Source organism: Taeniopygia guttata, chromosome 4 (assembly GCF_048771995.1).
Source record: "Taeniopygia guttata chromosome 4, bTaeGut7.mat, whole genome shotgun sequence".
In the NCBI taxonomy this organism is placed as follows: Eukaryota; Metazoa; Chordata; class Aves; order Passeriformes; family Estrildidae; genus Taeniopygia; species Taeniopygia guttata.
The window spans coordinates 57,986,931-58,014,870 of record NC_133028.1 but is presented as its reverse complement, the minus strand read 5'-3'; the positions used below and the strand labels follow the sequence as shown (position 1 = coordinate 58,014,870).

Here is a 27,940-nt window from a genome sequence, read left to right as displayed (position 1 = left end):
GCTTAAGGGCACGATCCTATATGGTGTGTACAACACATGAGGGAATGAATGGGTGAAGGAGCAGGTAATCAGCCAGCCTGGTTTTGGTGCCTCAATTAGCCTTTTGGTCAATGGCTTGTCTCCTAGGAAAGTTGGGAATTGCTATGCACAGCTCAGAACATAGGTGATTTACAGCTTTTTCATGGAGATTTTAGATCAATTTTAGCCTTTCTGGTAATGTGAGAGCTTTTTAAAACTTATGGCCATGCCTAGGCCATAATGGCGAATTGCAGTTGTGATCAGAGAATTATTTATTTTCATTGCAAATTGTCTGTATGCAACCAAGTGATATATTTGAACACTTTTTTCACTTCTTTTGCCAGCTGCATTGATGCTTGCAACTTCTCTGCTTCCTTTCTTCACCTGTAAGGGCGAAAAAAATCATGTTGCTGTGGTGACCTTGTCAGTTTTAGATGACAGGCCACACTAAAATGGGTCACAGCTATTGAGGGTTAATCAGCAGTGCAATAATCTGTAGCACAAATGGATCACTTTGTTCTTGCTGTAAGTTGCAAGGAATATTTGAGAAATCCTGTGCCTCCTTTTTTTACTGTTGGGGTTGTGGCTGCTGAAGTTTGCAGTGCATTTCAGGCAATGAAGATGCATTTTGTCACAGTAAAGAGTTGAGACAGCTGTCACTGCACCCAGGTCTGGGGAGGTGGCAGGTCAGGGGCAGGCTTTAATGAAGATGAATTGTTGGCTGATGAAGACACTCAATAAGAGTAAGCAGTTTACAGATGTAGCTCAAGATCAAAGAACACAGGTATACAAAATATAAGCGACCACCAATTTTATTTGTTACCAGGTTAAAGGAAGATTAGAAAGCAAAGCTTTCCTGTGTTTTTTTTTGGGGGTTTGGTTTTATTTTGTTTCTTGGCACCTCGAGGATACAAAATGTGACCTAAGAAACTGTAAAATTCATATTTACTTCAGTTTTGGTATGGAAGGCTCCTGTGACCGCAGACTGAACTACCAGAAAACACGTAGCCATTTGCTTATTTGGAAATGAGTAACTGAGCCTTTGCTTTGCAGCTAGACTGTGTTTAAGATAAGGTAGTTTTGTGTTTCTGCTTAGAATTTCCTAATAGACACCAGTTCTGTGTTTCACAGACAACTTCTTAAAGAAGGTTTCATTAATGACCTGCCAAAGGATATAAAATCTTATTCATGGAGTTAGATGCTATTGAAGGATGGCATTAAAATATTATGGATTACTATATTGAATATTTGGCATTTGTGTGATTCTCCCACAATAATTTGATCTAGAGTGGAAACTAAAATTCTTCCTTTAGGGACTTTTCTGGTTGTAGTCAGCTTTTGCAAATTGTTTGCTAGAGTTGTTTGAGGTTGCATTTTCGTTGAAGGCCCATGTTATGAAATTTTGGAATATTTTCCCTCCTTTATGAGGTAAGCTGACATGATAGGTCTTGTCTCTGTATGCTAAAGATAAGAGAAGTCTTGAGAATAATCTTTAGCTCTTCTTATTTTGAAGGTGCCAGCATCCCTATTATCATTTGGTAGTTGATATTTTCTCACTGCAGCAGCCTATTGAGTTAGACATCTCTCTAGAGCAAAACAAATGAGCAATCAAAGTAAATTTTGGCTAACTAGGAGCAATTTTAAGGAGTTTTAAAGCTTCTTTATAACTAATAAAAGGTAAAATTTTTAATTGCTGTGCTGAACTTTATGTGTAGGTGGCAAGTGTTCACTGATGTCAAGGATACACTACCATTCCAGGTGCAGGGAATCTCTCTGGATAGACTTGCACATGAACCATTTGAACCACCACAGATTGTTAATACTGTTTCCCATTTCCAGTAGAGCTGTGGGAATAACAGTGGAACTCCTGTTCATACAGTTTTTCTTCTACTTTATAGTAATCTGTCAGAGTCAAAACCTGATATAATAACTGGTTTTAAAAGACACAGGGAAGCCTGAAATTCCTTATAAGGAACTTCAATCTGGCTTAGAAGTTGCTGCCTAAAAATTGTTTGGTTTTATAGGAAATGGTTTATCATCTTCTCTGTTTAGATCAGGAAGAAGAGGTATACATACTCCTTTGATATGTTAATGTGCCAACTCTTAGGTTGTATATATGTATATATGTAGTGTATAACTCAGTCTGATCAGTATCATGTGGTCTATGAAAAGTGTGCCCAGCCTCACCTACAGGATGCTTGTAAGGCCCTGTGGAAGAAACTTTCAGTAAGTCTGACTGATATTTTGCTCAGCCTCCATAAAACTGTTGCAAGCACATTGGTAACATAAAATAGGTTTTGCAAGGAACATGATTCTGTATTGTTTTGCTGACACTTCATGTGTTTTATGAACCTGTCTTGGGGCTACTAGGCAGCCTTTGCAGCATAAGCTGACCTCAGAAATATTTGTTTCTTCTGAAAACCTCCATCATAAAAATCAACTTTCTTTGTATACCTTCTCCCCAGTTATTCTGTGTGTTGATCACAGAGCCACAGAATGGCTCAGGTTGGAGGGGACCATGGTGGGTCATCTGTTCCAACCTCCCTGCCCAAGCAGGGTTATCCCAGAGCACATGGCACAGGATTGTGTCCAGATGGTTCTTGAATATCTCTGGCAGGGGAGACTCCACGGCCTCTCTGGACAATCTGTTCCAATCTGTGGTCACTGCACAGTAAAGAAGTTCTTCCTCATGTTCAGGTGGAACTTCCTGGGCCTCAGTTTCTGCTCATTGCCTCTTGTCTTATTGCCCAGTACCACTGAGCAGAGCCTAGTCCATCCTCTTGACTCCCCCTCCTTTGGATACTTTTATATACTGATGGTCCCTTCTCAGTAGTCTCTTTACCCATTCTACTCTGAATGGGTCCAAGTTTCTTAGACAGTTCTTGTAAGAAAGATGCTCTAGTCCCTTAAATGTCTTTGTAGCTGGGCTGGAGCCCAACATCTCTCTTGTACTGAGGAGCTCAGAACTGGACACAGCCTTCCAGGTATGCATCAACAGAGCTGAGTAGAAAAGTCAGGATCACTTCCCGGGTGATCAAGTTGGGTCAAGTCAGCTGATGGCAGCTTTTTGTGCAGGCTGTTCTTTTGTGCACTTCTTGAGAGATGGTCTTCAAAAACATTCTCCTCCTGTAAGGCTGTGTGTATTTTGTTCTGTTTCACATGCACACTGCAAGTTCTTCAGCTCACTGGGCCTAAAATACTGGCAAAATCCAGCTAGAGTTAACTAATTCTAAATTATAGTAAGCAAATATCAAATATCATACATGTATTAATATACATGTGTACTATTTATATGTAACATAGTTATTGATTACTTTATAAGACATACTGTTCTGCCCTTCTACTTTCATAGTTGCTGATTACTGTGCCTCGCTGTTAAGGTATTATTTCTGGGTCTTTAGAACTCTTCTTATCTCAGAAAGATGCTGCCTACCAGTTTTAGAGAAGAGGGATTTTAAAATTAGGATCAGAGTATAAGGGGGCTAAGCCAGCTACAGATGTCCCAGATTAGACTTCTAAAGAATTCTACATGATACTGGGTGCTGTGGCCATCCTGACTGCAGAGGCCGGCTCTTCCCTGAGGAGTGTAGTATGTTGTTGATGTTTGGGATGGGAGAGAAAATCCTCAGTTGGTTTTTCACTGACAACATATGATGTACTTTGTACTCCACAAGACTAGAGGTGATAGGTGGCTCGGATTGTTGATTCCACCTGTTTTCTCATTCCTGTCTCCTTTGCATCATTTTTTTCTTGATTTCTTGACAGAGTGAATAGCTTTCTGCCAAATTAGTGAGTTGAAATTGGCTCATGAAGCTGTCAAACAACAGAGCAAATCTAAGGGAGGGCACAGGACCACCACTTCTGTTGGTCTTGAACTTTTGTCACCTCACTGTACTGTAAGGTGATACCTGTTTCTTTGTAGCTTAAAACATCTGTGTCCCAGTGGAAGCAACCCTCCTCAAACTAATCCCACAGCTACTCACTATAACCTCCTGCTTAGAACAGAAGAATAGCGAATATTTCTTGGGGGAAATCAGTCATTCTAGGAGTTCTCTTTTGATCTTGCTTTTGGGAGAGATCAGACTTGTCTTTGTAAGGTCCTATCTTGTGGTCTGTCAACCAGTCCTGAGAACCTTCAACAAGTAGTGACAGCTCTTCTCAGGAGAAACCCTTCCATGGATTCTAGCTAGAAAAAGATGGATCTTTTTGGCAGCTAGTGAAACGTGCTTGGCACAATTATTCTGGGGCTTGTGACTGAAAATAGAAGGCTACTGTCTCTGTTTCCCATCTACCACAACTTCTCTCTCCTCTGAGGGACAGGAAATAAAGGTGGTTTTATGTTGTCTGTGACCAGCTTTTTCAGTAATTTGTCCTGCTTCCCTTTTTCCTGGGGAGAGTCCATCACACCTGGATTCTGCCTTTGAGAGGAAACTGAGATGTTGTGCATGCATTTTTATAATCTATAGCTGTCTAGCAGTTTGCAAACCTGCTGTAATATTTGGGCACATTCAGTTGTTTGTGTGTATAGGCAAAGCATCTTGAAGAGTTCTAGTTACTGCAAAATAATTAATGTTGTCTAATCTTTTTTGGTTATGAGTAATTTTTCAAAAAAGCAGTACTAGAGAATTTGTTAGGTGAATATTCTGGGGTTTTCTTGTATGTTGATTTTTTCAAAGTCACTTTAAGTTAGGGATAAAAGTAGGGAATGTATGCCCTGTCTTTAAAAGCTGTGCCTTCCTTTTCCCCTTTCCTCCTTCCCTCCAGTTAGGAAAATCATTATCTTGGAAGATGTGGAGATGAAATGCAGAGCCCTACCTAGGGCTTCTTTCCCTGTCTAATTGTGTGAGTATTTTCACATAACCTAAACACAGGGGAGAAGGACAGAACAGAAGAGCTGAGGCTTTTTGGCAGATCCTTTTTGCAGCTGTGCTGCTCTCTTTAGGTCAGCCTGCAGTAGAGCAATTTGGTTCAAGCACCAGCAACACTACTAAACCATTTTGTGAGGAGGTCAAGAGTTGAATAATTATCCCGTTGATAAGGAGCGAGCCAGAAATTCCATTCAAAGAGGATGGTGACTTCCTGTGCTGCTTACCTATTATAGGTCACAGAAATCATGAAGGGAAAATGGGGGACCAAGACCACTCCAGAACAACTATTTATGCAACTGTGACTTTTAAGTCTTATTTGCTGCTGTAGATATATTAAAAGGAGTTAAGGCAGGCCTTTGTGTTTTTATTAAAATCATGATTTTCTAGCAAGCATCCCTATGGCAAAATCAACACAGCTGCTGCTCTGGATATACAGCCTTTTCACATGTGCTTGTAAATGCTTTTTAGAGGTGGAAACTGTGGGGTGTGGGCACACAGTGTGCCCCACTTCTTGGAGGTAGTTTTACAGCACACACATCTGCATGGTTTGGTGGGTGTGGAAACCCATAAAAGTTGTTCAGCCCAAAGATATTACATTCACCTTCTTTTTTTTTTTTTTTTTTTTTTTTTTTAATGCTTAAAAATCAGCCTGAATACCAAAAGTGTAGTTTGTAGGCAGGCAGCTAGACTGAGTAATTTATGTAGGATACCACAGAATAGACTTTCCAGATATGACTGTCATTTTTAGGTCTCTGCCTTCTGATTTCTGTAGTTCCTGACTGTGAAATAAGCAAGGGCTTATATTCAGCTGACACTCAGTCAAAATGTGCAATAGAAAGTGATGTGATGTTAGCAAGTGATCTCTTGCAATTATTCTTTACCCTTGCTAAAGTGATGCGCTTATACAGTTTACATAATTCACCTAAAGGTATCCATTGTATTTGGTCTTTAGCTCCTTCTTTCTTTTCTCCTCCATATTGTCTGGTCTGCAGAGGTAAGATGGGGACAAGAGGAGCCAGTGCTGATCTTGAATTAGCAGCCACCATGTGATGGGAAAACATGTCTTGTTTGGATATGATGGTGATCACAAGTCATGATGGAACCTGGGTTACAGCAGGAGAGGGTATCCTGAACTGGACTGCCAGGACAGCGAATTCTGACCTGTGGCTTGATTTCCCAGTCCTCATTTGAGGGTTCTAAGAAAACAATCAGGAAGGGCTAGAACAAGAGAGCCCATCCTGGAGGCTGGATATGAGCTTTCCAGTTCACTCTCTGTCTCACCTCTCCTTGTCCATGACTGCTCAAAGGCCTTTACAGTTATCCTTGCCTTCTTGGTTGTTGACTGTTTCTTCTCTCATTCCACTTTTCTTGCTGTCACTGATAAAAGTCACCCAAGGCTAAGTCCTAGCTTGCTCAGGTATTGTCTTTGCCTTATTTTTGATGCATCTGCCTATTTACTTGGCCTTAAACTGCTCAACCGACTCAGTGTTTCTGCAGAACTCCTCTTGGATGACTTCCTGCTTCATTTAAGTTTAATGCATTCTTTCAAATTCTTTAGGTATCTTTGCAGAGCTCCTCAGTTCCCTAGTGTAAAGCTATCACTTAATCCCAGCTCTTTCAGTAAGCCTAAGTACAGGGCTCAGTGTAAAATAATCCAAAGGATGGTTTATGGTAGGCGTTAGAGATGAAATGATAGAGTTGTTTGGGCAGCAAATTAGGAAGATGATCTGGGTGTCAAATGGACAACAAATGTAATTGTATCTTTATTTAGATTGATGCAAACTTGAATGATCATATCTGAAATTCTTATACAAATCAGGGTAATTGATATCAAGATGGTAAAGATAAAGTTTGGCTCCCCTATATCTTTAAATCTTGGTTCTGTAGGTTCCCAGTTTTTCCTTGAAATGTAAGTGCTGAAAAAAGGACAATTTTGATTAATTTATCTCATCAGCAATTTTTCTGTATGCTTTTCTTTTAAATTATTTGACTTCTACCTACTTTAACGTTTGCTTTAATTTTCATTTTGTAATCCCGTCATTACCGTATGTTCCTTATCACTGCAGCATATGGATTTCTATATTGAAGTTCTGTAATTTACTCATTTCATTGAATGAATAAAGTAAAATTTTGTCCTGTTTAGCATGAAAAATCATTCCCTGGGGTGGGTTCCTTAGCTGTAGATTCTTCTCAGATAATTTCTAGTGTTTCAAATGGTGTTCTTCCCATCATGTTTTCACTGCCCATGTCTGGTGCTCAGTAACACAACTTTGAGACTCTTCCTTTTCCTGGAGATCTAACTCACTGTGTTGATATTTCTCCCCTCCAAGTTCTACAAAGCGAAGTTGTGGATCATCTCACACTTGCCACTTTCTGGAATGGCATGTGTACATTGCAATGGGTACAGTTAAAGTTTCCAGCATTTGAACTGAGTGACTCAGTGTATAAATCAACAAACATGTTTGTCTTTTTCAATTTTCAGATATAAGTCGTTTGAGCAAGTTAATATTTACATTTCTATTGGCACCAGGGTCAGATTCTAATCAACACTCTAAATAAAAGGGCAGATGGTCACAAAGTGAAATAACACACTTTGGGATCAATAAGATTTGTCTGTCAAACTGGTCTCTTGAAGAAGAAAATGAACTTCTCTGTATTTGAAAGCAAGCAGATGAATTGGCGAGCAAGGGAAACTGGCACTTCTTCAAACAGTGTTTTCTGCACACATTTATGGCTTTGCCAGAGATGGATACATGGGCTACATCAGTGGCAGCAGTCACCCAGCACTACTTTGGTGCCTTTTGTCATTGCTGACAAGAGTGGAAAATATTTTTTGAGGCTCCTGGGTGGTGTGTAATGTGATAGTCCTGAAACATGTTGGCTGTCTGTAATTCCCAACTAGCCTCTGCCAGTGGCAAAAGGCTTAAGAAGCAGTTCTTGTTTCAGAATCGCTCTGGAAATCAGGAATAAGCAGTAATGACAGGCCTTGACTCTTGAATCATGATGAGAAGAGCTCCATAACTGTGTTGTGGGAGAAGGGAAAAATATGTCATGCAGATTTTTGCCACAGATGTGAAATACAGCTGAAATTTCTTGACAGGAGTAGAGGTTGGGTCCTACTTCAGACAAACCTGTTCTGGGTGACCCATGAACGCCCTGGGTTCTGAGGGAAGCTCTTAGATAATTTGAAATCATAAAGAAATTGTTGGGTTGATTTCTCAAATTCTTGGGTTGAGTGTTCAAGCTTGTTCAAACTCACAGGCTCACAAGTCAATGAGAATTAAAATTCTGCCCTGAAGGCCTTGAAAGGCAACTTTGCTTAGCAATGAAATTGCCAGGCTTCGCTGTTCTGCTTCTAAACCAATTCACTGGTGTTTAAAGGGAGGCTTGACTGAGCTTGTGATAAGACACTGATGCTGGCTTTTTCAGCATTAACCTTACAGCCTTCAAATACAGTGGGCTTGATGCTGCAGCAACTGGGAATTACTGAGAAGAGGAAAATTAGAACAGTGTCAGCAGTTAGAGGTCCGATTTCTGGCTATAGAAAGAAACTGCACTGGTGGGAAAAAAAAGTATCCTGCTGGCTTTTGGGATAGTGAGATTGGAGAGAAAATTTGCCCTTTATTATAGAAACTGAATAGAGCTTTGAGAGGCCTTGAGTGGTCGCAGGTAGATTAGCAACAGGAGAGGGAGCTCTCAGTGTGTTACCTAAAGAGGAGGGAAATGCTGAGCTTGGGAGCAAGCCTTTAAATGCAGAATCCCACTGCTGCTCCCTATCAATAACATTGTGGTGGCTGCCCTTTTGTATAGGCAAGACCAATGGGGAATGTGCATGCCTGGAAAAAAAAAAAGAAATTGAGGTACACTGAAAGGAACAGAGAATTTTGGATGTTTAGTAAGTTGTAGATTTCTCTAAAACAAAAGCTGTATCTATTTACACTTAAATATGCCTCAGACTGTAATATTTGAGTGGCTTTCTGGGTGAAGGGAAATACAATTCTCCCTATGAATGGATGGGAAGTACAAAGACAGAGAGAGTGGGGTTTGCACGGGAGAGGAGAGATTGTTTCAACAGACAGATGAGTGGTAGGAAGCAGGCTAGCTCTGGCTCCAGAGCTGTGTAGTGGTGTCAGCTCCAGGCTGTGTCCCAGAGGATGTGCCCTGCACTTGGTGTATGAGTTCAGACAAAGTGCCAGTAAGATGCTTTTTTGCCTTCCAATCTAGAACTTGTTTGCATCTGGGATGAGTGAATGGATCTCTCATGTGAGAGCACTCAGGTGTACAGACAAGCTCAAGTTACTTTTTTAATGTTCATGGGCTGAAGAGGGAATACATTCAGTTCTCCTTTCACCTACATAAGTGCTGATTCAACTGATTAGCATCTATCTCCTTTATTTGAATGTGCACAGTACTTGGCCTTTATGCACATGTTATTGCTGAGCCTGTGTTGTTAACTTGGACAATACCAAAATAATTCTAGCTGAGAGCTTGGATGTTTGTTTGGCTTTTGCTTGTTTTGAAAAAGGAATATGCTAACCTTCTTCTTGAATTACAAACCTAAGGTAATTGAGTTTATTGCCAGCTTCTAAAATATTGGTGACTTTTTTCCAGAGGGTTTTGAATAAAAGAAACTTTTTGTGAGAGACTGTGCCTCATATTCCATATAACATAAAAAGCTCCAAAGACTTTACTTTCAGAGTGTACATTTGTATCTCTATATTCATGATACATTTGTCTGAGGTTTTCCTCTTTAAATTCTTTGGATCAAAGCAATAATAGAAATCTAAGTTTTATTCATTATCTTCTCTCCAAGTTTTGTAATTTGCTGGAATTAAATTGGGAATCTGGGAATATTACATGATCACAGACACAATGCATATTATGCAGGCTTATTTCCAGAATGTTAGTGGAGGGTTATATTAAATACTTTTGTCTTGCTGTAGTGTGATTACAAAGATGCTTGTGCAGCTTGGGACATTTTGTCTAAAAGCAAGAAATATGAGATGTATCTGGCAAGAGGAGATAATAATATGGATTTAATTCTAGCATTGCTGTTGTTCTTTACTGTGTTCTGATTGGGCAGGAAGATCTGCCAAAAAAAAAAAAAATGTCTTGGTCACATCTGTATGACTTTGACTACCTGTCAGAAAGAGGAGCAATCCAGGGTCACAGTGCTTTAAACACTGGCAGGTCTCAGGAGACACTCAGGTGTTTTGCAGTTACCAGAAAGGAGAAAATGTAATTTAACTGCAGTGAAACGAACACTTTCCCTTTTTTTTTCTTTTCAGCTAAAATAAGTTCAGTTTAGGATGATCTTTAAAACTTTATTAAACAGTGACAAATAAATAAGAACAACTAGAGTCTGTATATGACAACACTGTGTGTATGATACTCCCTTCCCAAGTAGTTGGAGACATGAGAGCTTTAGTCTGCATTGATGTATTAGTCATTGTAGCTATTGAGGAATTAATTGTGAATTATCAGTACAAATTTATTTTATTTTATTTTAGATAGGGGTCACTGCAGGATTGGTCTGAGATTTGAATAGCTACACACCTGATCTGCCTCTGAAGGCACACCTGTGCTGACTGTACAAATACAGAAGTATCCAGTAATTTCTGATCTCTTAAATCCCTGCCTTATACCAGAGAGTTCATAATATTTTGCAGGATGTACAGACTTTGCCAATAAAGAATTGTTTGCAATATATGAATATATATTATGTTTATATGTATTGTTGCAGTTTTAGCTGCTTTAGTTATGCAGACTGAAAGGTGACAGGTTTGTCATCATTTTGTCTTTTAAGAAAGATTTATTAATTTTAAAAAGCTCTTTTTCTGGTCACTGAATCCAGGCTGATTCCAAGCCCATGTACTTTAGGGGGATGTGCTAGGGGACTGTTCAGGAGGGTCATGCAGAGGTCAGGCATGCTTCATGCTAGGAACTGCTTTACACAGATTTGGGAATAATGCTGTTGTTCATGGTTCCACACAGATGGTACCAGACAGGAAGAAGTGGAAGGTGAGCTCAGTGAAGAAGAATGCTGGTTTGGGAATTCTTCAGAAACTCCTTCGGAAGCATCATATGGAGAAGTCCAGGAGAACTTTAAGTTGTCTCTTGAGGACAGAATTCAAGAGCAGTCCACCTCCCCCGATACCTCTTTGGGAAGTGCAACACCGAGCAGCAACACGGCGGAGCTGGGATCCATTGAAAATGAGGCACTAAGAGACACGCTACAGAGCAAGGAGCACCTTTCTCCAGATGTGTCCTCTCTGGGTGAGGAGGAACCTCCTGGTCCAAACAAGCCACTGAGCAGTAACCTGAGGCGGCTCCTGGAGGCTGGCTCCCTCAAGCTAGATGCTGCTGTTACAGTCAATGGCAGAGTTGAGTCCCCTGTAAATCTTGGCTCAAACGTCTCCTTCTCTCCACCTGCTCACCATGCCCAGCAGCTAAGTGTGCTTGCCAGAAAGCTTGCTGAGAAACAGGAACAAAGTGACCAATACAATGCAGGCAGTCACTTTATATGGAATCAAGGTAAGTGGTTGCCAAACTCAACCACCACCTGTGGTTTGTCCCCTGATTCAGCTATCCTGAAGCTGAAAGCTGCAGCCAATGCCGTTCTGCAGGACAAATCTTTTTCCAGGACTGAGGACACGATACGATTTGAATCCTTTTCCTCGCCTTTTAGCTCTCAGTCAGCTAGCTCCACGTTAGCAGCTTTATCTAAGAAAGTGAGTGAAAGAAGCATGACTCCTGGGCAGGAGCACCCGCCTCCAGCCAGCTCTTTCCTTTCCCTGGCTTCCATGACCTCTTCAGCTGCCCTTCTCAAGGAGGTTGCTGCAAGGGCTGCAGGCACCCTCCTGGCTGAGAAGAAGAAATCACTGGTTCCTGAGGATCCCCTGCAGCTTTCAGAGATGAAACAAGAGAAAGCAACTCCACCGCAGTCTTTGGAATTACTGTTACTACCAGTCCCGAAGGGAAGAGCATCCAAACCCACTAGTACAGGTATGGATACAATTTGAACCACAAAATAGAATGTATTTGTTTTGCTATAGGCTTATATGACATCTCTTCAGTGGGTCTGGATTTGGTTTGATTCCATGTCTTATGAAAATAAGAAATAGATACTTTAGGTGAACAATAGGAAAGCTTTTTGAAGTACCACTTTGAGACCAAGCTGTCACAAATGTTTCCCTATTTTAAAGGTATGAGTGTACAGTTCAGTACATTTTTTCCCCCTTTTATTCCATACAATAGTATTTTCCTCTCTTACCAAGTTTAGAATGTGTCCACAAAAATATTTAATGGAGAAGATCAAAGAATCCCTGTGAGGGAGCTCACAGTATCAGTGAGCATGTACAAAACTAGTGCTTTTGAAATATTGGACAAGGGAGAATTCTTCCTCCTGCTGTCTTTGTCACAAATGGACTTTTGTGTAATCGCTTACTATCCTGTCCTAATTTACCAGAGTATATTATTGTGTTGCCACTTTTCATTAAAATTTTTTTACAATCCTTTGTTGTTAACAAACAAAAAAAAAAAAAAAAATCCAACCAAACTGCATTTCTCTAATTTGCTCAACAAGAACCATTTTACACATCTGACTTTCCTCTATCAGTTCCAGCTGTTGACAGTCAAGGAATCAGGGTTATAGGGGAGAAGAAGAAACTGGGTAACAAAAGCTTTAAAGAACTGGCAAGCCATGCAGGGGAATTAAAATGATCCATCTTCAAAATAGGGAAAAATAATTTCTTTCATCTCTTTCTATAAAAAGCTCACATCATGAATTCAAATTTCTTGTGGAACATATGGCTTTAGGTGTCATCAGTGTTCTGCTGCAGAGGAAAAGGAAGCATGGCAGGTATCTTCACGAGATGCACAAGCTGGTTTAGTATATTCCAGCTTTATCAGGCTGAGTTTTATCAGGAATACTAGCCTGGTTGCACAGGTGTAGCAAGCCAGATACGAAGTCTGACATGGATGTTGTGTAATTGGCCTGCTGATTTTCTGGCCTAACCTCTTTGTTTAGGGGTATCCTGAGGCCTGGTCTGTCCCTGTGCAGCTCTTGGTCAACACTCATGGGTTAGAAGCTATTGGATGGACAGCAATGCTCATCCCTCCCTTGGGAGAGGAAAGAGAGGGATGCAATGAGTTACAACCAGTACCAGTTTCTGCTCTGTGTTGTACATGTGTTCTACAAATGCTTAACTGCTGTGTTTTGCCAAGGCAATTAAAGTGGCAAACTATTCTTGGCATGGGCCTGGTCTAAGGTTTTCATTGGTTTAGATGAAGTCCTTCTTGGAGTACCATGAGCTAAAAGCTGAATGTGTACATTTGCCATGAAAATAAATGTTACACGTTCCTGATTCCTTTTGCTCAGAGAGCCTTATGGCACTAAAATTTTTTTTAATAAAAAAAGGCATATAGTTGCATAATGCTCTATCTTGTTGTGTCTGTCTGGTTGTTCCTTGAGACTTTTTTTGGCTTAGTCCCAGAGAGAAGTATCTTTTCCCAGTAGGTATAGCTTGAGAGGTCTTTTTCCCCACACTTAAACATTGAATTTTTAATGCACTGATGAGTTTGCTTTGCTGTTATGAATCTGATTCACTTCCCCACCAGCAACATGTAGCTTTGGTTATGAGATCAATACTCAGTGAGATTAATTAGATGTAAGTAAGGAGCAGCAAGGATTGAGGCTATTTAAAGAGGAGTAAGTTAATATCAAGAGCATGTCTGCTGCTCTTTTGTCCACCACGTTGAGCTATTTGCTCAGAATTATTTCAGGCAAAAAGCTGGAGCCATGGCTTATCAGAGAGTAGCTGCCTCTGAAATGGCATGTCAGGTTTGGTCAATCTAATCATGACCTGCATGTTTATTACAGTAAATTGGTACAGAGGAGATTAACTTTTCTATCAATCTCTTAATATTGCTGGTTTTATAAACTGCTTACACATTTGGGATGAAGTTGAAAAGGAAGTCTGGAATATCTGTTAAGTTTTGATTGCTTTGAAAGAGTGTAGGTGACAGACCTTTCTTTTACTGACTGAATACTTATTTGGTGTAAATTAATGCTTGTGATGCTTGTAATTTTGTTCCAAAACTTCTTTGGGAAGCACTGGCTGATTCTGTCCTCACTGTAGTAATATTGTGATATAAAATAGGCATCAATATAAATGCAGGAAAGCTGAAACCCCTGATTTTCTCTTTAGTCTGAGCTTCATGAAGTATAGAGCTAACATGGTTCAGCTTTGGAGCACACTGACACAATTCCTGAGTAACACTCGTTGTCACTGTTATTGGTGAGGTCACATGCATTCATCCCACTTGTTTGCATATTTTGTAATGTGCTAAATCACCATTGATCCACCTCGATTGCAGATTTATTTTTAAGGGGGTTAAAACCAGGTAATACCTTGTTACACATTTCTCTTCTGGGTGATAACCAGAAGCTGAAGAAAAGGTTTGATAGAAGGAAAAGATGTGATAGGTAAAAAAGCCACCTGTGTATTTTTTTCTGTGGTTTGTCTCTCTCCTGCCTTTTTTGAATAAAAAAGTAAAAATATTTTAAAACAAACATAAGCAGTTATGACATTGGTTTTGGCCTACTCTTTAGAGAGGCAGAGAGGGGAACAATTTGATATTTTAAGTGTGATAGAATATTTTACAAGGAGAATTTCTGAACTTGCAATAGTACATGCTTTGACATTGTGTCCCTTTCTGTACTTACATAATGACTGCCTAATCAGTTGAATTACAGTGGGTTTGTTTCCTACTTAATTGCAAGAATTGTATTTTGGGATGTGACAAATCTTTCTGGAGGTTTTTATCACTTAGTTCCTCATCAAGGGAATTTGATGTTTGCTAGATTCTTATCAGTGATAGTAATGAGATTAAATAGTCTGAGAGAATTTTTGAATAGCAAGATGCACATCGCTGAGCTCTGGATATTTGAAAACAGTCTTGTCTTTTAAAGTGAGGAAAAGGACATCAGTTCCACTGTAATAGTAGGCCTTCCTTTATAATAATGAGAGGAAATTGTTGTGAGATGTTGGATGGATGGAGAGTTAGTTGTGCAAAGTCAGCAGCAAGGAATTTCTCTCTCCTTCAACTTTGTGATGCTTCTGCACTTGAGGTCTAACCATATTTTCCTGATCAGTGCTACCAAATTATTTTTTTTTTAGGTGAACTGGACAGTAAAGCAGAGTGCAGACATTTAGGAAGGCAGTAGATTTAAAGCCCTGGCAATTAGGGGAGCAGAAGGAAACCTATAACCTGAAGACCTTTGATGGCTGATCTGCAGCAGTGTCTGCTTGAACCATAAGTAGACAATTTCGGCAGCAGGACTTCCAAAGTCTTTCAGTTCTGGTGTTAAATATATTTGCTGTGCAATACCAGCATGCTTTTCAGTTAAGTTGTGGATTCTTCTGTGCTTTATATCCTGCTTCCCTGCTGGCTAACCATCACATGTGGAAATGGATAATTTTTTAAGAGTTATGCATATTTTCCATACTCTGTTACAACCAGCCTTTGATAGGAAATGAAGCCGAAAAGTGATGATTATGAGAGACATTCATCTCAGTGCAGTTAAATTATAAGGAACATTAGGACCCAGGTGAGAGAGAGTAGCATCCTCTACTGATTAGCGAAAGGAAGTTTGGGGCATTAACCAAACAGACTCTGTGCCCAGAGTCTCAGACAGGCACCACAAATGACTGCAAGTATCTCCCTTTTAATCTCACTTTTATAAATTATGGTGACCTTTCTCAGAGGGATAATAACTAGATCCAGGGGAAAAGGTATATGCAGGGGAGAATGGAAACTTCTGCTACCTGTTGTTGTTTAACTGATGTCTCTTTACAGATGAAATTCTAGCATTGAGAAATGATATTTTGAGTATGTTTACAAGGGGAAAGTATTTGACAAGTGGCTGTAAAGGATCCACTCTTTTTCTTCCTTCTAAGCCTCAGAAGAAGAAGGGGGAAAACCTTTCCAGTGTCCCATCTGTGGTTTGGTAATCAAGAGGAAGAGCTACTGGAAACGGCACATGGTGATTCACACAGGTTTGAAGAGCCATCAGTGCCCACTCTGTCCTTTCCGCTGTGCACGCAAGGACAATCTCAAATCGCACATGAAGGTAAGGGAAATCTTTACTGACAATCAGAATACTCAAATCATCAGTCAAAAACTGATAGTATAGCAAAGCTATTTCATTTGCATTTGCAAGAACAACATTTCCTTAGTCGTACTACGAATGATGCCTGTACTTAAGTAAAGAAGCCATAAAAAGAAAGAAATAAGTTTTATTCCATTGCTTGCTTTTCCATTTTATGCAATGTGGAAACTGCCTTGGGTTATGTCAGTTGGGTGCAGCACAAGCCTTCTGTGACTGATTCAGTTCCAGACCTGGAACCACCAGAGGCAGGGATGTTGGCTGGGATGTGACACCATGCAATCCTATCAGGGCTACTCCCAGGATGCCAGCTAATAACCCTGCGTGCCAGTGTCTCATTCTAACTGGGCAAACCAACTTGGCGAGCTCTAGCAGGGATCTCTCCATTGCTTTCTACAGGCAGGCCTGCAGTTTTAACTTTTTTCTTGCTGTAGCTTTTAACTGTGAGCATTTCAGCAGTGAATCATCTAAACCAAAATGAATGACAGATTATACTGTAATATTTTGTTTTCAAGTTTAAAGTGTGTTTTTTACTCAGCCTAAGTTTTGGGCTCATGCTGAGGATGACCTTCTGAAGGAAGCAACATCTATGTTGATACAGAAAAATATAAAAATGTGAAGAAACTGATTGTCTGCTTAGCTGAAGTACTATGTGGTTGCAACACAAAGTGCTGAGTCTTGCAAGCTGTAGAATATTCTTGAGGACGTTAAAATGGTACCTGTCCTCAGCCCTTTGATAAGCTGAAGTGAAAACATTTCCCTTGTTAATGCAGTTGAGTTTTATAATAATAGGGAAATGTTTTATTATAGTTACCATTTTGTCTGTTTTAGATGAATGTGTGTAAAAGGTTATCAGACTGGTGTGAGGGGGGATAGAAATGCCTGTTCAGGTTTCATACATGCTATTGCAGAATCTGAACTTACTGAGCTTACTTTCTTGAGTAGGGCCTTGCTTACACTCAAGAAGCTGTTCCCTTCTGTGTAAATTATTCAGATTCCTCTTGTCAAAACATCAGATCTTGCTATGGTTTAAGTTGTTGCTAGATCTCAAATCATCCGCCTATAGTCTGAAGGCTCATTCCTCAACACTTCTACTGTAGATCAGTGCACTATTCCCAGGCATCCTCAGTGTATCATGCTAATCCTTATCAAGTAAGCTCAGTGCTTATGGCTCTCTCTTTTAGGACTTGCTGTTCCATGTTGACTAGGGGGCACAGATGGCCAGCCTAACCAGAGGATGAATAGACAGGATGGGAACACAGCATGGAAAGAAAGTCTGGGGGTTTTTGTTTGTTTTCAGCTGTAGACAACCTGCTCAGAAGTGTGCATCACCTAGAAGCTTACTACTCCCTGGCAAAGACCTGTTGTTGTCCTCTGCTTTGCAAAGGACATCCCTATTGTTCCCTGCAGAGATAATGGTTCTCTGCATTTTTTTGCTTTACTGGCAAAAAATGTTGCTTGAAGGTTGAGGATCTATCCCTTCCTTTTTGGCATGGTGATTTCTGCAGGTGGTCACAGGTAGGATGTTGGACAAAATCAGGGAGTTTTTCACTGTCTCTGTGTGTTCTCAAAGTGATGGCTTCTGAGGCCCTTGTGCTCTTTTCTACTCCCCTCCCAGCATTAATGCTTTCATTAACTGAGCCTGCATCTGCTTAAAACATACTTCCTTGTGCAATCATGTAGCATGTAGTGTTAATTATTTGGTAATATTTTAATTATGACTGGATAATGCTCAGTTAGAAACCCCTGAGGTCAGAGTCAGGCCTGTTTGACTCAATGTAAGCAATTACAGCCACCTTCAGCCTTACTGTGGAGGCCTGATCTGAAGTCTTCTCCATTGCTGCAGTCCAGTCGTAAAGGTCATGATGGACTTGGGCATCTTTGCTGGCAGAACTGTCCTTATTTGAGGTGAAAGCAATTGTCTTACAAAACCAGGTGGTTTGCATTTGTTTTTTGGTCTTACAGATAGATGCAAAGAATCACAAGCACAACAATCTGAAAGATAATATTTTACCCTAGTTTCAAACAGTTTCATACAATTTTCTCAACTAACTAAGCCATTAATAAAATTATTTTCTATCACATCAAAAGTGAAGTAGGTGAATGAGGAAGGGGCATATTAGTCTTGTGTCCAAAAGCATTAGACATAATTTGAATTCCTTTCGGTGGAAATATAAATTGATAACAAGATTAAAAATAAAAGAAATACCAGATTTCTTTTCTCTTTAGAAATAGTGCTTCCTTTAAATCTATATGTATATGATATTATAAAAACTGGAACAGAGATAATCCAACAGCATTCAAAATGGACTGAATACACACGAGAAATGGTAGACTACAGCTGGAAGCTACTTAGGATGCAGTGTTCTCATTATGCCAACTGGATGTATTGGTGTTCCTATTGTCTTAGAATCCTTTGGGAGCTACCTGGCCTTATCTTCTTTCTGCCAGGCAGCCCATGAAGGTAGAACTGCTTCTGCTTCTCCACCCATTTCTCCCCACATGTCAGCTGTGGCTACAGGTGAAGACACATTTTTCAAAACCAAAAAGGCCACTCAGAACTAAGGTACTGGGCTGGTGTTTGTCATTCATTACAAGCCAACTTTTATTCCAGGATGCTGTACCAAACCAAGCTTTTTTCCTTTATGCTGCTCTTTGGTTTTCAGTTTTTTGGGGTTTTTTTGGTGGGTTTTTTTTTGTGGTTTTTTTGGTTTTTTTTTTTTTGGTTTTTTTTTTTTGGTTGGTTGGTTTGTTTCTCTATTGATAAGGATAACAGGCAAAATATGTTTTGTTCAGCTGCAGTCCTCAAAATCTGATTATTTTGGTTTTGTGTCCTCCTAGGCAATATAGCCATGAGCTTGAACCGCCTTGGTTTTTTTTCTAGGTTCTTGTAGGCATTCTCCACTGAAACTGGTTATTTGGAGATTTCATTTCCATGAGTGTGTCCATATGGGCCTTCCTTGCTGTGTCTTTAGGCTAATGACCAATAACTATATAATATATATACTGTGTAATTTTATGATAATTGCAACATGTCTAAGTGACTGACCCAGAACACAACGTTGCCAACATTTTTGGTGTCCCATCCCCTGCTATGGAGAAAATCTTAATAGAGAGCTGGAATGATTCCAGCCCTGAACCGTATTCAGATCTGCATGTACTACCCACCACATGGATGAAGCTTTCTTCCACTAAGGGCATTTTGCCAGGGCCAGCTCACAGCTGGAGGCAAGGAAGTGCAAGGCACAAGAAGGGAAACAGAAGGAAAGTTTCCACACACACAACAAACAAGGGGGGCTGAGTAGCCTGCCTTTTAAGGCACAGAGTGTTAACTATAATTGTTATATTGTGTTTAGATTCCACAGAGATAGGCACCTTATAGAAATCCTAAAATAGACACAGTACAGAATTTTATTAGGTTTTCTTTGGAGGCAAATTGTAGTGCATGTAGTGCATTCCTTGGTATCTTACTCCCAGAAATCTGGGGGGAGCATCTCAGCAGCTGTTTCTGAAACAGCGTGGTTTCCAGGGGTGCTGAGAGCACTGAACTGAAAATGAAGCTGGACAAAATGAATGGGTAAATGAGAGAGGTGTCTTGTCCAAGCAGGCAGCAAGTATTATGCTTGAGTCCTTCTCTCTGTTTATCAAAATATATGTTCAGTTGGATTGTGTTTTCTTCTTGAGACAGTATACTATGTACTTCTTCTGCAGAAAGCAATGGAAAGTTGTGGTGTAATTCAGCAAGATGTAGTCAGGTTTTTCTGTTTTTCCTGCTAGGGATTACATTTTCCTCAGAGCAATACCACAAGCATCAGTCAGACTTTGGCCAATTGGTGCCTTTGAATCATGCACATATCTTCCTCAGCAATTGGTGGACAGATAGGCTGTGAGATCATGCCAATACGTTCCAAGAAAGCAACGGGATATTAGCTGAGCACTTGGAAGGGGGAGTGAGGAAGAGGAGCATATGGCCAAAACCACTATCTATAAATGTTCCTTGTGCTGCTATATAGGCATAAGGCAGGAATGGGTGAGCTATCTGTTGTAGCAGTGGAAAAGAAGTTTGGCATTGTGAACATGTGGTGAAACATGAGGGTTTGATAGAAAATGAGGGAAGGGAAGATGAAGCTTAACAGGAAGGTTCAATGCAGTGGTAGGCAGGTCATGTGATGCTCAACAACAGGGTTTTCCTTCTTATGAAGAGCAACCATCTCAGTGAGATCCACATTAATGTTCGTGTCTAATACAAAGAGGGTTATAATCAGCCCTGCAGTTGGGAGCCTATTAATGATATGATAGTGGGAATCAGAAAAGGTCCTGAGGAATAGGGCCAGGTGTTCAGTTCCCCTTGGTGATTTCATTTTTCTTCTTTCTTCCTCAGCTAGTGCCAGAAAACTGAATAAGCTTTCCTAATCCATTTTGGTGAAATATAGGACTGGTTATTTCAAAGCATCTTTACTTCTTGGGAGAGGGAGGTTGAGTGTGTTTTATGGGAGGGGGTTTTGTTTATTTTCAAGTTAAACTTGAAGAGCCCTGGGAGGCACCTGTGATTCCATGACCTCCCCAGCAGCTGAGGGGAGCTAATGCCAATTTGCACAACTTTTCAACACATAAAATCTGTGCCCAGAGTCTCAGACAGGCACCACAAATGACTGCAAGTATCTCCCTTTTTATCTCACTTTTTGCTTATGAGACAAGGATAAAACAGGACCTTAAATAAATAAAAAAAAAAAAAAAAAAAAAAAAAAAAAAAATTTAGCACCTAGTCCAGCACTGCAGAGAGGCCTTCCGCCCCTCTCCCCCGCACCCCCCCCCCCACCCTTGTTTTCAAGCAAAGCAAGGAAATGCTTTAAAAAGGAAAATACTATATAAATTACGTATGTGTCTTGAGGGGAAGGATCAAAACTAGCACCACAGGACTCAACTTTTGAAAATGCAGTATTTTTAAAATGAGGGAATTTGTTGGAAAAGATAATGAAATGAAAAAGCAGAGGGCACATACTAGATGTTAAAATGGAACATGTACTCAATTTTTAAAATAATCCTACAAAAGAAACGTGAATGCTGTATCTCATAACCAGAAAGTAGAGTCTGTGCAAAGCATTACCCAGCTTTAGGGAAGGGGAAAGGAAAAGATCAACCTCAGCAGTACCACAGAATTGCAGGATGTGCCTGTGTCACCCTTTTCCTCACCCTTACTCCTGTTTTACCCTGTGTGGTGGGATCACATGTATTTGTAACTGTGGTACATCTGTATGGCTGGTAAATCAGCAGGGATGTTGCTTTTAAGTATGAAAAGAGGACTTAAGAAATGGCTTATGATACCAGGAAAGTTACAATGTCCACAAAAAAAACCAACCAACCAAAAAAAACCAAAAACCAAAAAAAAAAACAAACCCAAAAACAAAGAAAAGTAACAGAAAGAAGAAAAACCAGCACATTGATACAAATTATGTGATAGGATAGGGACATGTGGTTTCTGTAAAACAAAATCATGTGTTCCTCTACTAAGATGTTTTGAGCATGTCAGGAAAATCATGGACTTCAGAATCAGTTGAAATTTATTTGTTCTATAAAAAAAGCCTTTGGCAAAGCTTCTCACAGAGAAACTGCCAAATAAATTAAGCAATGTGATGTACTATGGCAAATTAGACATTCACCAAAAGACAGTAAAACAAAGGGTAGGAAGGAATTAGCAATTTTAAGCATGACAAAAGGCTAACAGAGGGGTGTTCCATTACTAAAAGTGAAATTGTGAATATTTTAGCAAATATGATCTACACAGAGTGATGACTGTGTGTAAAAGAATTATAGATGGTACAATCTTATGTGCATGAATCAAAATTTAAAAAGGCAAAGCTTGAAAGGGAACAAAAGGAGGCTGGCTGCCTGATAAGCAAGGGGGCAAATGAAGTTATTGTTGACAAATAGAAGGTACTGGACCTTGGAAACCAGAGTCTAATAATGCACCTGCCTGATGGATATAATGAACTGCAACTGCTCAGGAAAAATATCTGGATATTGTTATAGACAGCTCAATGAAAACCTTTTCTTAGCATGCACAGCAGTGGTTAAAAAGCACATTAGTTATTTGAGTGTCTGGAGAATAAAACAGAAATAACACTGAAAATGTAACAGTGTTACTATTAGCATACGGTATGCTGCTACTTCTGGTCACTGCATTAGAAAAGACATGAGAAATAGAAGGGATTTTAAAAGCTGGCAGTGAAAATTATTAGTGGGATGTCAAGAAAGGACTGCCTTTGAAGAAAGAAGCTGAAAAGAATGGGACTGCCAGGAGGGTGAGAGAGGTGTGATCAGAATAATGCTTGATAGAGAAGATGAGCTGAATGGCCTCTTTTTTTCTTTCTTGTAATGTGAGAATGAAGGGGCAGCAAGAGAAACTGAGAGAAACAAAAATTTAAAATTTTGACCAACCAATAACTTGTACCCAAGTCCTCAAACAAGGCCTAAAGTTTGTAAGGACACTGTAATTCTGTTGTCATAGCAAGCACACACTGAAAAAACTGCAGAACCACAAAATATAATTTGAGACTGGGCATCTGCAGGCTGCAGAAGATACAAGTCCTTTGCCCAGTCAAGGAGAACATCCCTGGTTAAAGGAAATAAACTCCAAAGCCAGAAGCCCTTAAGTGGTTTGGCATAAGTCAAACAGTAGTTTTATGGGATTTTGAAAGAATCATTGTGTATGAGCAGGTTGTGCACTGTGGTTTGTTGCAGTGTAATCCAGAGAGATCCAAATCTGGCAGCAGCTGGGCTCAGACTGGCACTTTGGGGAAAACCTGCCAGCTGCACTCTTGTCTCCTCCTGCCTGTGGTTCTTGCAGGAAGAGCCTGTTGGAGTCTAAAGAAGACATCTGATGGTTTGAGTAGCATTAGCACAGTACAAGAGCCATTCTCTGCCTCGTGGAGGGAGCAGGCAGCTTTTTGGACTGTAATATTGCATGGCCTAAATCTCCCCTGTGGCTTTCTGTGTAGCTCTACGGGGTTTCTTGTTTTTTATTCTGCAGCAAGTAGTTGCTGCCTTGACTCTTCCCCCTAAATGGCAAAGAGTGGCAATTCTTGGCTCTTTTAGCTGCTGTTGAATGAGAGAAAAATGGATAGTTTTTCCTTTAGAGGGATTTTAGCTTAGCTTTAGTGTTCAGATTTTTAAATTAATGGTGGGAATGGACATGGGGGGGGGGGTAAATCTTTGGCTTAATGTTTTTTTTTTCTTTTTTTTCTTTTTCTAGGTCTAAAATTTTTCCTTTCAATACTCAAAATATTTGGGTTTGAACTCTGTCATTCCTTGGCTGTGAGTTAGGAACATTCTTTATTTTATGAGAAATCCATTGGTGATGAAGTTACTGTCTTTGGGCAGGAGAAAAAAAATTGAAATCCAATTAATCAGTGGCTCCTATTTTCATCCATTCTCAAAAGATATTGCAGAGGTGGCATGCCATACTCCCAGGGAGAGGAGGTGGGCTCCCACACAGGCTCTGTCACCTGCCTGCAGCAGTGACAGCCTTCTGAAGGCATCGGATCGATGGTTGTGATAAGGAACTCTGGAAGATGTGGTTAAACACATAGGCAGGGAAGTGCTGATTGAAAGGGATCCTGGAGAGAAACCATGGCACACAGAATCTGTGGGTGTAAGAGATAAAGTTGCCATGGTGAGGGTGCTTGCTGCCCTGAGTACATCTCGGTGTTCTCTGTGAAGAGTGCTCACTCACTGCTGTGCTCACAGACCATCCTACTTCCACTAGTGTACACAAGCAATCTGCTTGGCATTTTCATTGTAACCTGCTAATATTTAGAATTTATTGTGCTGCTGTTCTTCTGGAAGGTTGCTTTAAATATGTGTCAGGTTAGCACTAGCTGCTTTCTTTTTTTTTTTCTTTTTTTTTTTTTTTTTTTTCTTTTTGTTTTTGCCAGGTGCAATTATAGGATTCTAGAATTGTTTTGTCTGTAAATGTCATGCTTATTGAGAATGTCATTCTGGCCAAGAGAAATTCTCTCTTGCTGTCTGTCTAGCACCTCCAGAGCCACCAAAGAACCACTGAATGAAAAGTTACACAGCTCTGGTGAAATGTGTTTTCACTGAATGCAAAAAGTGCAAAAATGGGGACATCCCCCAGCTTCATATTTCAGCACGCCTGAGTTGAGGGTTTGTGTAGAACTGGATATCCTGGATCTGAGCTTGTGACTGAGTTCCTCTTACAATATAGGAAATCAGTCAAGCCAAGTCTACCACTATGTGAAACTCCAGCCTGAATTCTGAGAGAGCTTTGTTTGGGAAATGCTGCTGTTACCCTGGAGCACTGTGGTGTCTACCCCAGGACCCTCAGGATCTAGATCTCAGCTCTGCAGGAGACTGGAAAGTGCTGAAAGCCTTAGCTAAAGTTAGGTTTTCCAAGCTCCCTCATATAGATTTGCAGCCCTCAGGGCTTTTGGACTCCCAAGCTGTAGCAGAAAGCCTTAGATCCCTGGCACAGCTGGCTGCTTCTGAGCCAAGCCCAGGGAGCAGGGGGAAGGAAGAGTGCCACTCATCAGGGTAGAGGTATCACACCTTGTTTGCCAAGAGTTCATCAAACCTCTCCATGTTTCAGGTGAAATATTTTACATTCAACAAATTGCCATTTTCCAACAAAAATCTGTCTCACTGAAATGTTTCCAACCAGCTTGAGTCACAAGTGAAAGCGAATGTGTGGAGCTCAGCTGGTGCCAGTGTGCCCTGATCACATGTTCATCCATTAGTAAGGAACAAATGTATGTATTTTTTTTTGCAGGGAGTAGCCTGGAGTGCTGCTGTCAGGATTTAAAATTTATTTATGAAGCCATAGCGAAAAGATTTTTCAACAGCCTTGCTGCTATTATGCTGGGCTCAGTTGCTCCTTCTCTTTAATGAGTACTGTATGAAGCAAGAAATTGTATAATTATATGTCTGTAGCTTATACAGTTTAATGAGTGTGTCTGTTCATATAATACGTGAGCCATTACGTACGGATGGATGGAGTTCCCTCTCAAAGGAAATTGGGATCGAGCCTGAGGATGGCAGGCTTTGTATTCATACTGGAGCATGCAGGCTCCATGACAAAGAGCCTGTAGTCCAAATATGAGGACAGTAAGATTAACTGTGATCCTTAATTGACTGATAAACTAGAATAAATGGCAGACACCATCTCTCATGTTTCTATTGTATCATAAAAGAGCTGTTTATTTTGTGGTAGAATTAATTTGCAGCAAAGTGTTTCACTAGCTGCTTGGTATTGCCAGTGCTGTGTTTTTACTCTAATGATACATAAATCAGTGATGGACATTGCTGTGTTGGGCTTTTTTTTTAGCTGGGTTGCTCTGAACAGTTTTTATTAGTTAGGTTGCACAGAGTGATGTTTGTTTTTTAATCAAGAAAGCTATTAGTTATAGCTTGAAAGTCTTTATGCACTGACAGGTCATCAGGATCTGATTGTAAGGAGTGTTTGATCCAAAGCAGACATCATCGTTTCCAAGCTGCAGAAACAGATGTTCCTGATTTTTTTGTTTTGTTTTGTTTTCACTTGAATCCAATGCTTACGTTCTTCTTTGACTTGTGTGAAAGAATCCTACTATTCTTGGGGTCTGACCACTTTCCAAGTGCTCAGAATGAAGAGTTTACTCCTTAGTTAATAATTTCACGTTTTTTGGGTGCTTTTTTTTCAAACACTGTGAGAAATAGAGTTGAGATTTCTGCAATTCTATTAATCTGCTTGGTTTAATACAAGCTTTTGTCTTTGGCCTCTTGAACCAGGTTCATCAGCACCAAGACAGGGGTGAGACCTTCCAATGCCAGCTATGCCCTTTTACCTCCTCCCGCCACTTCAGCCTGAAACTCCACATGCGCTGCCATCAACATTTCCTCAGGACAGAGTCTAAAGTGAAGGAGGAAATGCCAGAAACTGAGGTGAAGGGGTCACCACAGCTAAACAGTGACTCCTGCCCGGGACCACAGAGGGAAGGAGCAGGGCCTGACCTCGCAGGATCAGCATCTGTATCCAAAACACCAGATGTGGCTGGGCAGCCTGGTGGGGGCGTTCCACCTTTGCTGGTGAAAGAAGAGCCCAAAGACGACCCTGGCGCCTCAGCTGCATCTTTTGCTCTTAGCACGGCTGACAGAGCCCCAAACAACACAAAGCTGAAAGACTCCCCTGACTTCGTGGCCAATGCAGCATCAGCACTATTCAGCCAAGACATCTCTGTCAAGATGGCATCAGATTTTCTTATGAAGCTGTCAGGTAATTGAGCAGCAGCTTTGCTGCTTCTACTCTCTTATGGGCTAAGAGACCCTTTGTCTTGGTTTTACTAAGTCAAGGAATTGCTAGGAGCAAAAACATTGTAGCTTCTTAACTTGTAATTTCCAGTTTCTTTTGATAGCAGAGGTGTATGGTGGAGGGCAGAGGGGAAAAAGTGAGAAGAGACAGGGGTTTTGCTATTTAATTGCTGGGATTAGGAGTGAGAACTGTTTATCCAGGCTTTCATGTTCATTAATATTTACCTTGGTAAATCTCTTGTGATGAATTTTCCAGGCATGCTGAGTACCTGTAGTTTCAGTTTGAAATCACTGAGGGTCACCCAAGTGCCCAGCATGTTCAAAAATTCAGTTTTTAAGTTTTCTGCCTTCACTCACCTGTTAAAAAGGACCAATAAAATATTGCTCACCTTCCTTTCCAAGTAGTATTTGAGGCCTATGTAGTAAATGCATGTGAAGTGTGAATGTTATTGCTTTTGGGTTTTGTTGCTAACACTATTGAAAGAATAGTAGTCCTAAAGATTTATGTACAGCTTGTAAAAATTATTATTTTAATTGAAATCCATATCTAATGCCAAACATGTGTTTAGTGCTTTTTCACTTTCAGAATATTGCTGTAAGAATGATATTCATGTATTACACTGAAGTGTAGGACATGTTTAGGGTGGATCTGTTATATTTTATGTGCTCTTTTATTGATTTGACTGAATACTTCAGAACAGTTGATATGCTGGGGAGGTGTTCTATGCCAAATGTTTTTGAAATTGGCCTTGAATTTTTTTGAAGAGAAAGAAGTCAGGAAAAATGTCACTCAAGGAGCTTCTGTTTCACAAGGAGATCTCAGTCCCTATGGGATATTTTAGGCTTTGGAGGTAGAAGAAAACCTTTATAACATAAAATAATTAGTGAGCTTTCTCCTTTAAATGGAAAATTGTATTTGAGCAAATTTTATTAACAGATAAACTAAGGAATTAGTTCTGTCTTAATGCCCAGTCTTGGTGAAACCTCAGCAGTTTGTTTAGGAAAATCTTTCTTTCCTCATTATCCCAGATCTTTATACCTCTGGGATCACAGTTCTGTGAGGAATTGAGTAGAATGGGTTCATACAAGAAATCGAGACTGGGGCTTCATGGAGCCAGCCAGGAAAAGAGAAAACAGCTGAGGGCAAGCAAGAGGTGAATTGGGCTGGCACAAATGGCTTGCTGTGTTGGTTGGAAGAAGCCACAGGACTGCCCCCTGAAAAAATATTAAATGATCCATCAATATAATTGACTATTCTGACTGACAAAAAGCAGGCAGGATGAGTCTGTTTGTATTTGCTTGTACATTTCTTTACTTGAGTTTCAAATTTGGACTTAATATGAAATCCATATTACACTGTCCAACAGCTGTCCCACACATGTTGCTGTTCCGATGTCGATCTTAAATTCCGGCTGCTGTGCGTGAAGAGGCTCTGCACATCAGCAGAGCCAGCCTGGGGAGAGTGGTGCTCAGGATGGCTACATGTAGCAGGAATGAGAGCAGAGTGCTGGAGAGGTGGGGAAAGCCTGAAAGCTGAGAGAACATGCAACAATTTGGTGTGTGGCTTTTCATGTAGCAG

The 27,940-nt window shown here is 40.3% G+C and overlaps 1 protein-coding gene across 10 annotated transcripts in view; it reads left to right on the top strand.

Moving 5' to 3' along the window:
- Window positions 1–27,940, top strand: part of ZNF827 (zinc finger protein 827) — a 100,279-nt gene that overhangs the window by 13,423 nt on the left and 58,916 nt on the right. For all 10 annotated transcript variants that reach the window (XR_003960136.4, XR_003960134.4, XR_012055760.1 and 7 more), the window contains 3 exons: window positions 10,881–11,891; window positions 15,848–16,020; window positions 25,843–26,326. Coding sequence is in view for 5 of the 10 variants with exons in the window: in XM_072928698.1 (XP_072784799.1) it covers window positions 10,881–11,891; window positions 15,848–16,020; window positions 25,843–26,326 (1,668 nt within the window). In the remaining 5 variants the exon portion in view is untranslated. The remainder of the gene's footprint in view (window positions 1–10,880; window positions 11,892–15,847; window positions 16,021–25,842; window positions 26,327–27,940) is intronic.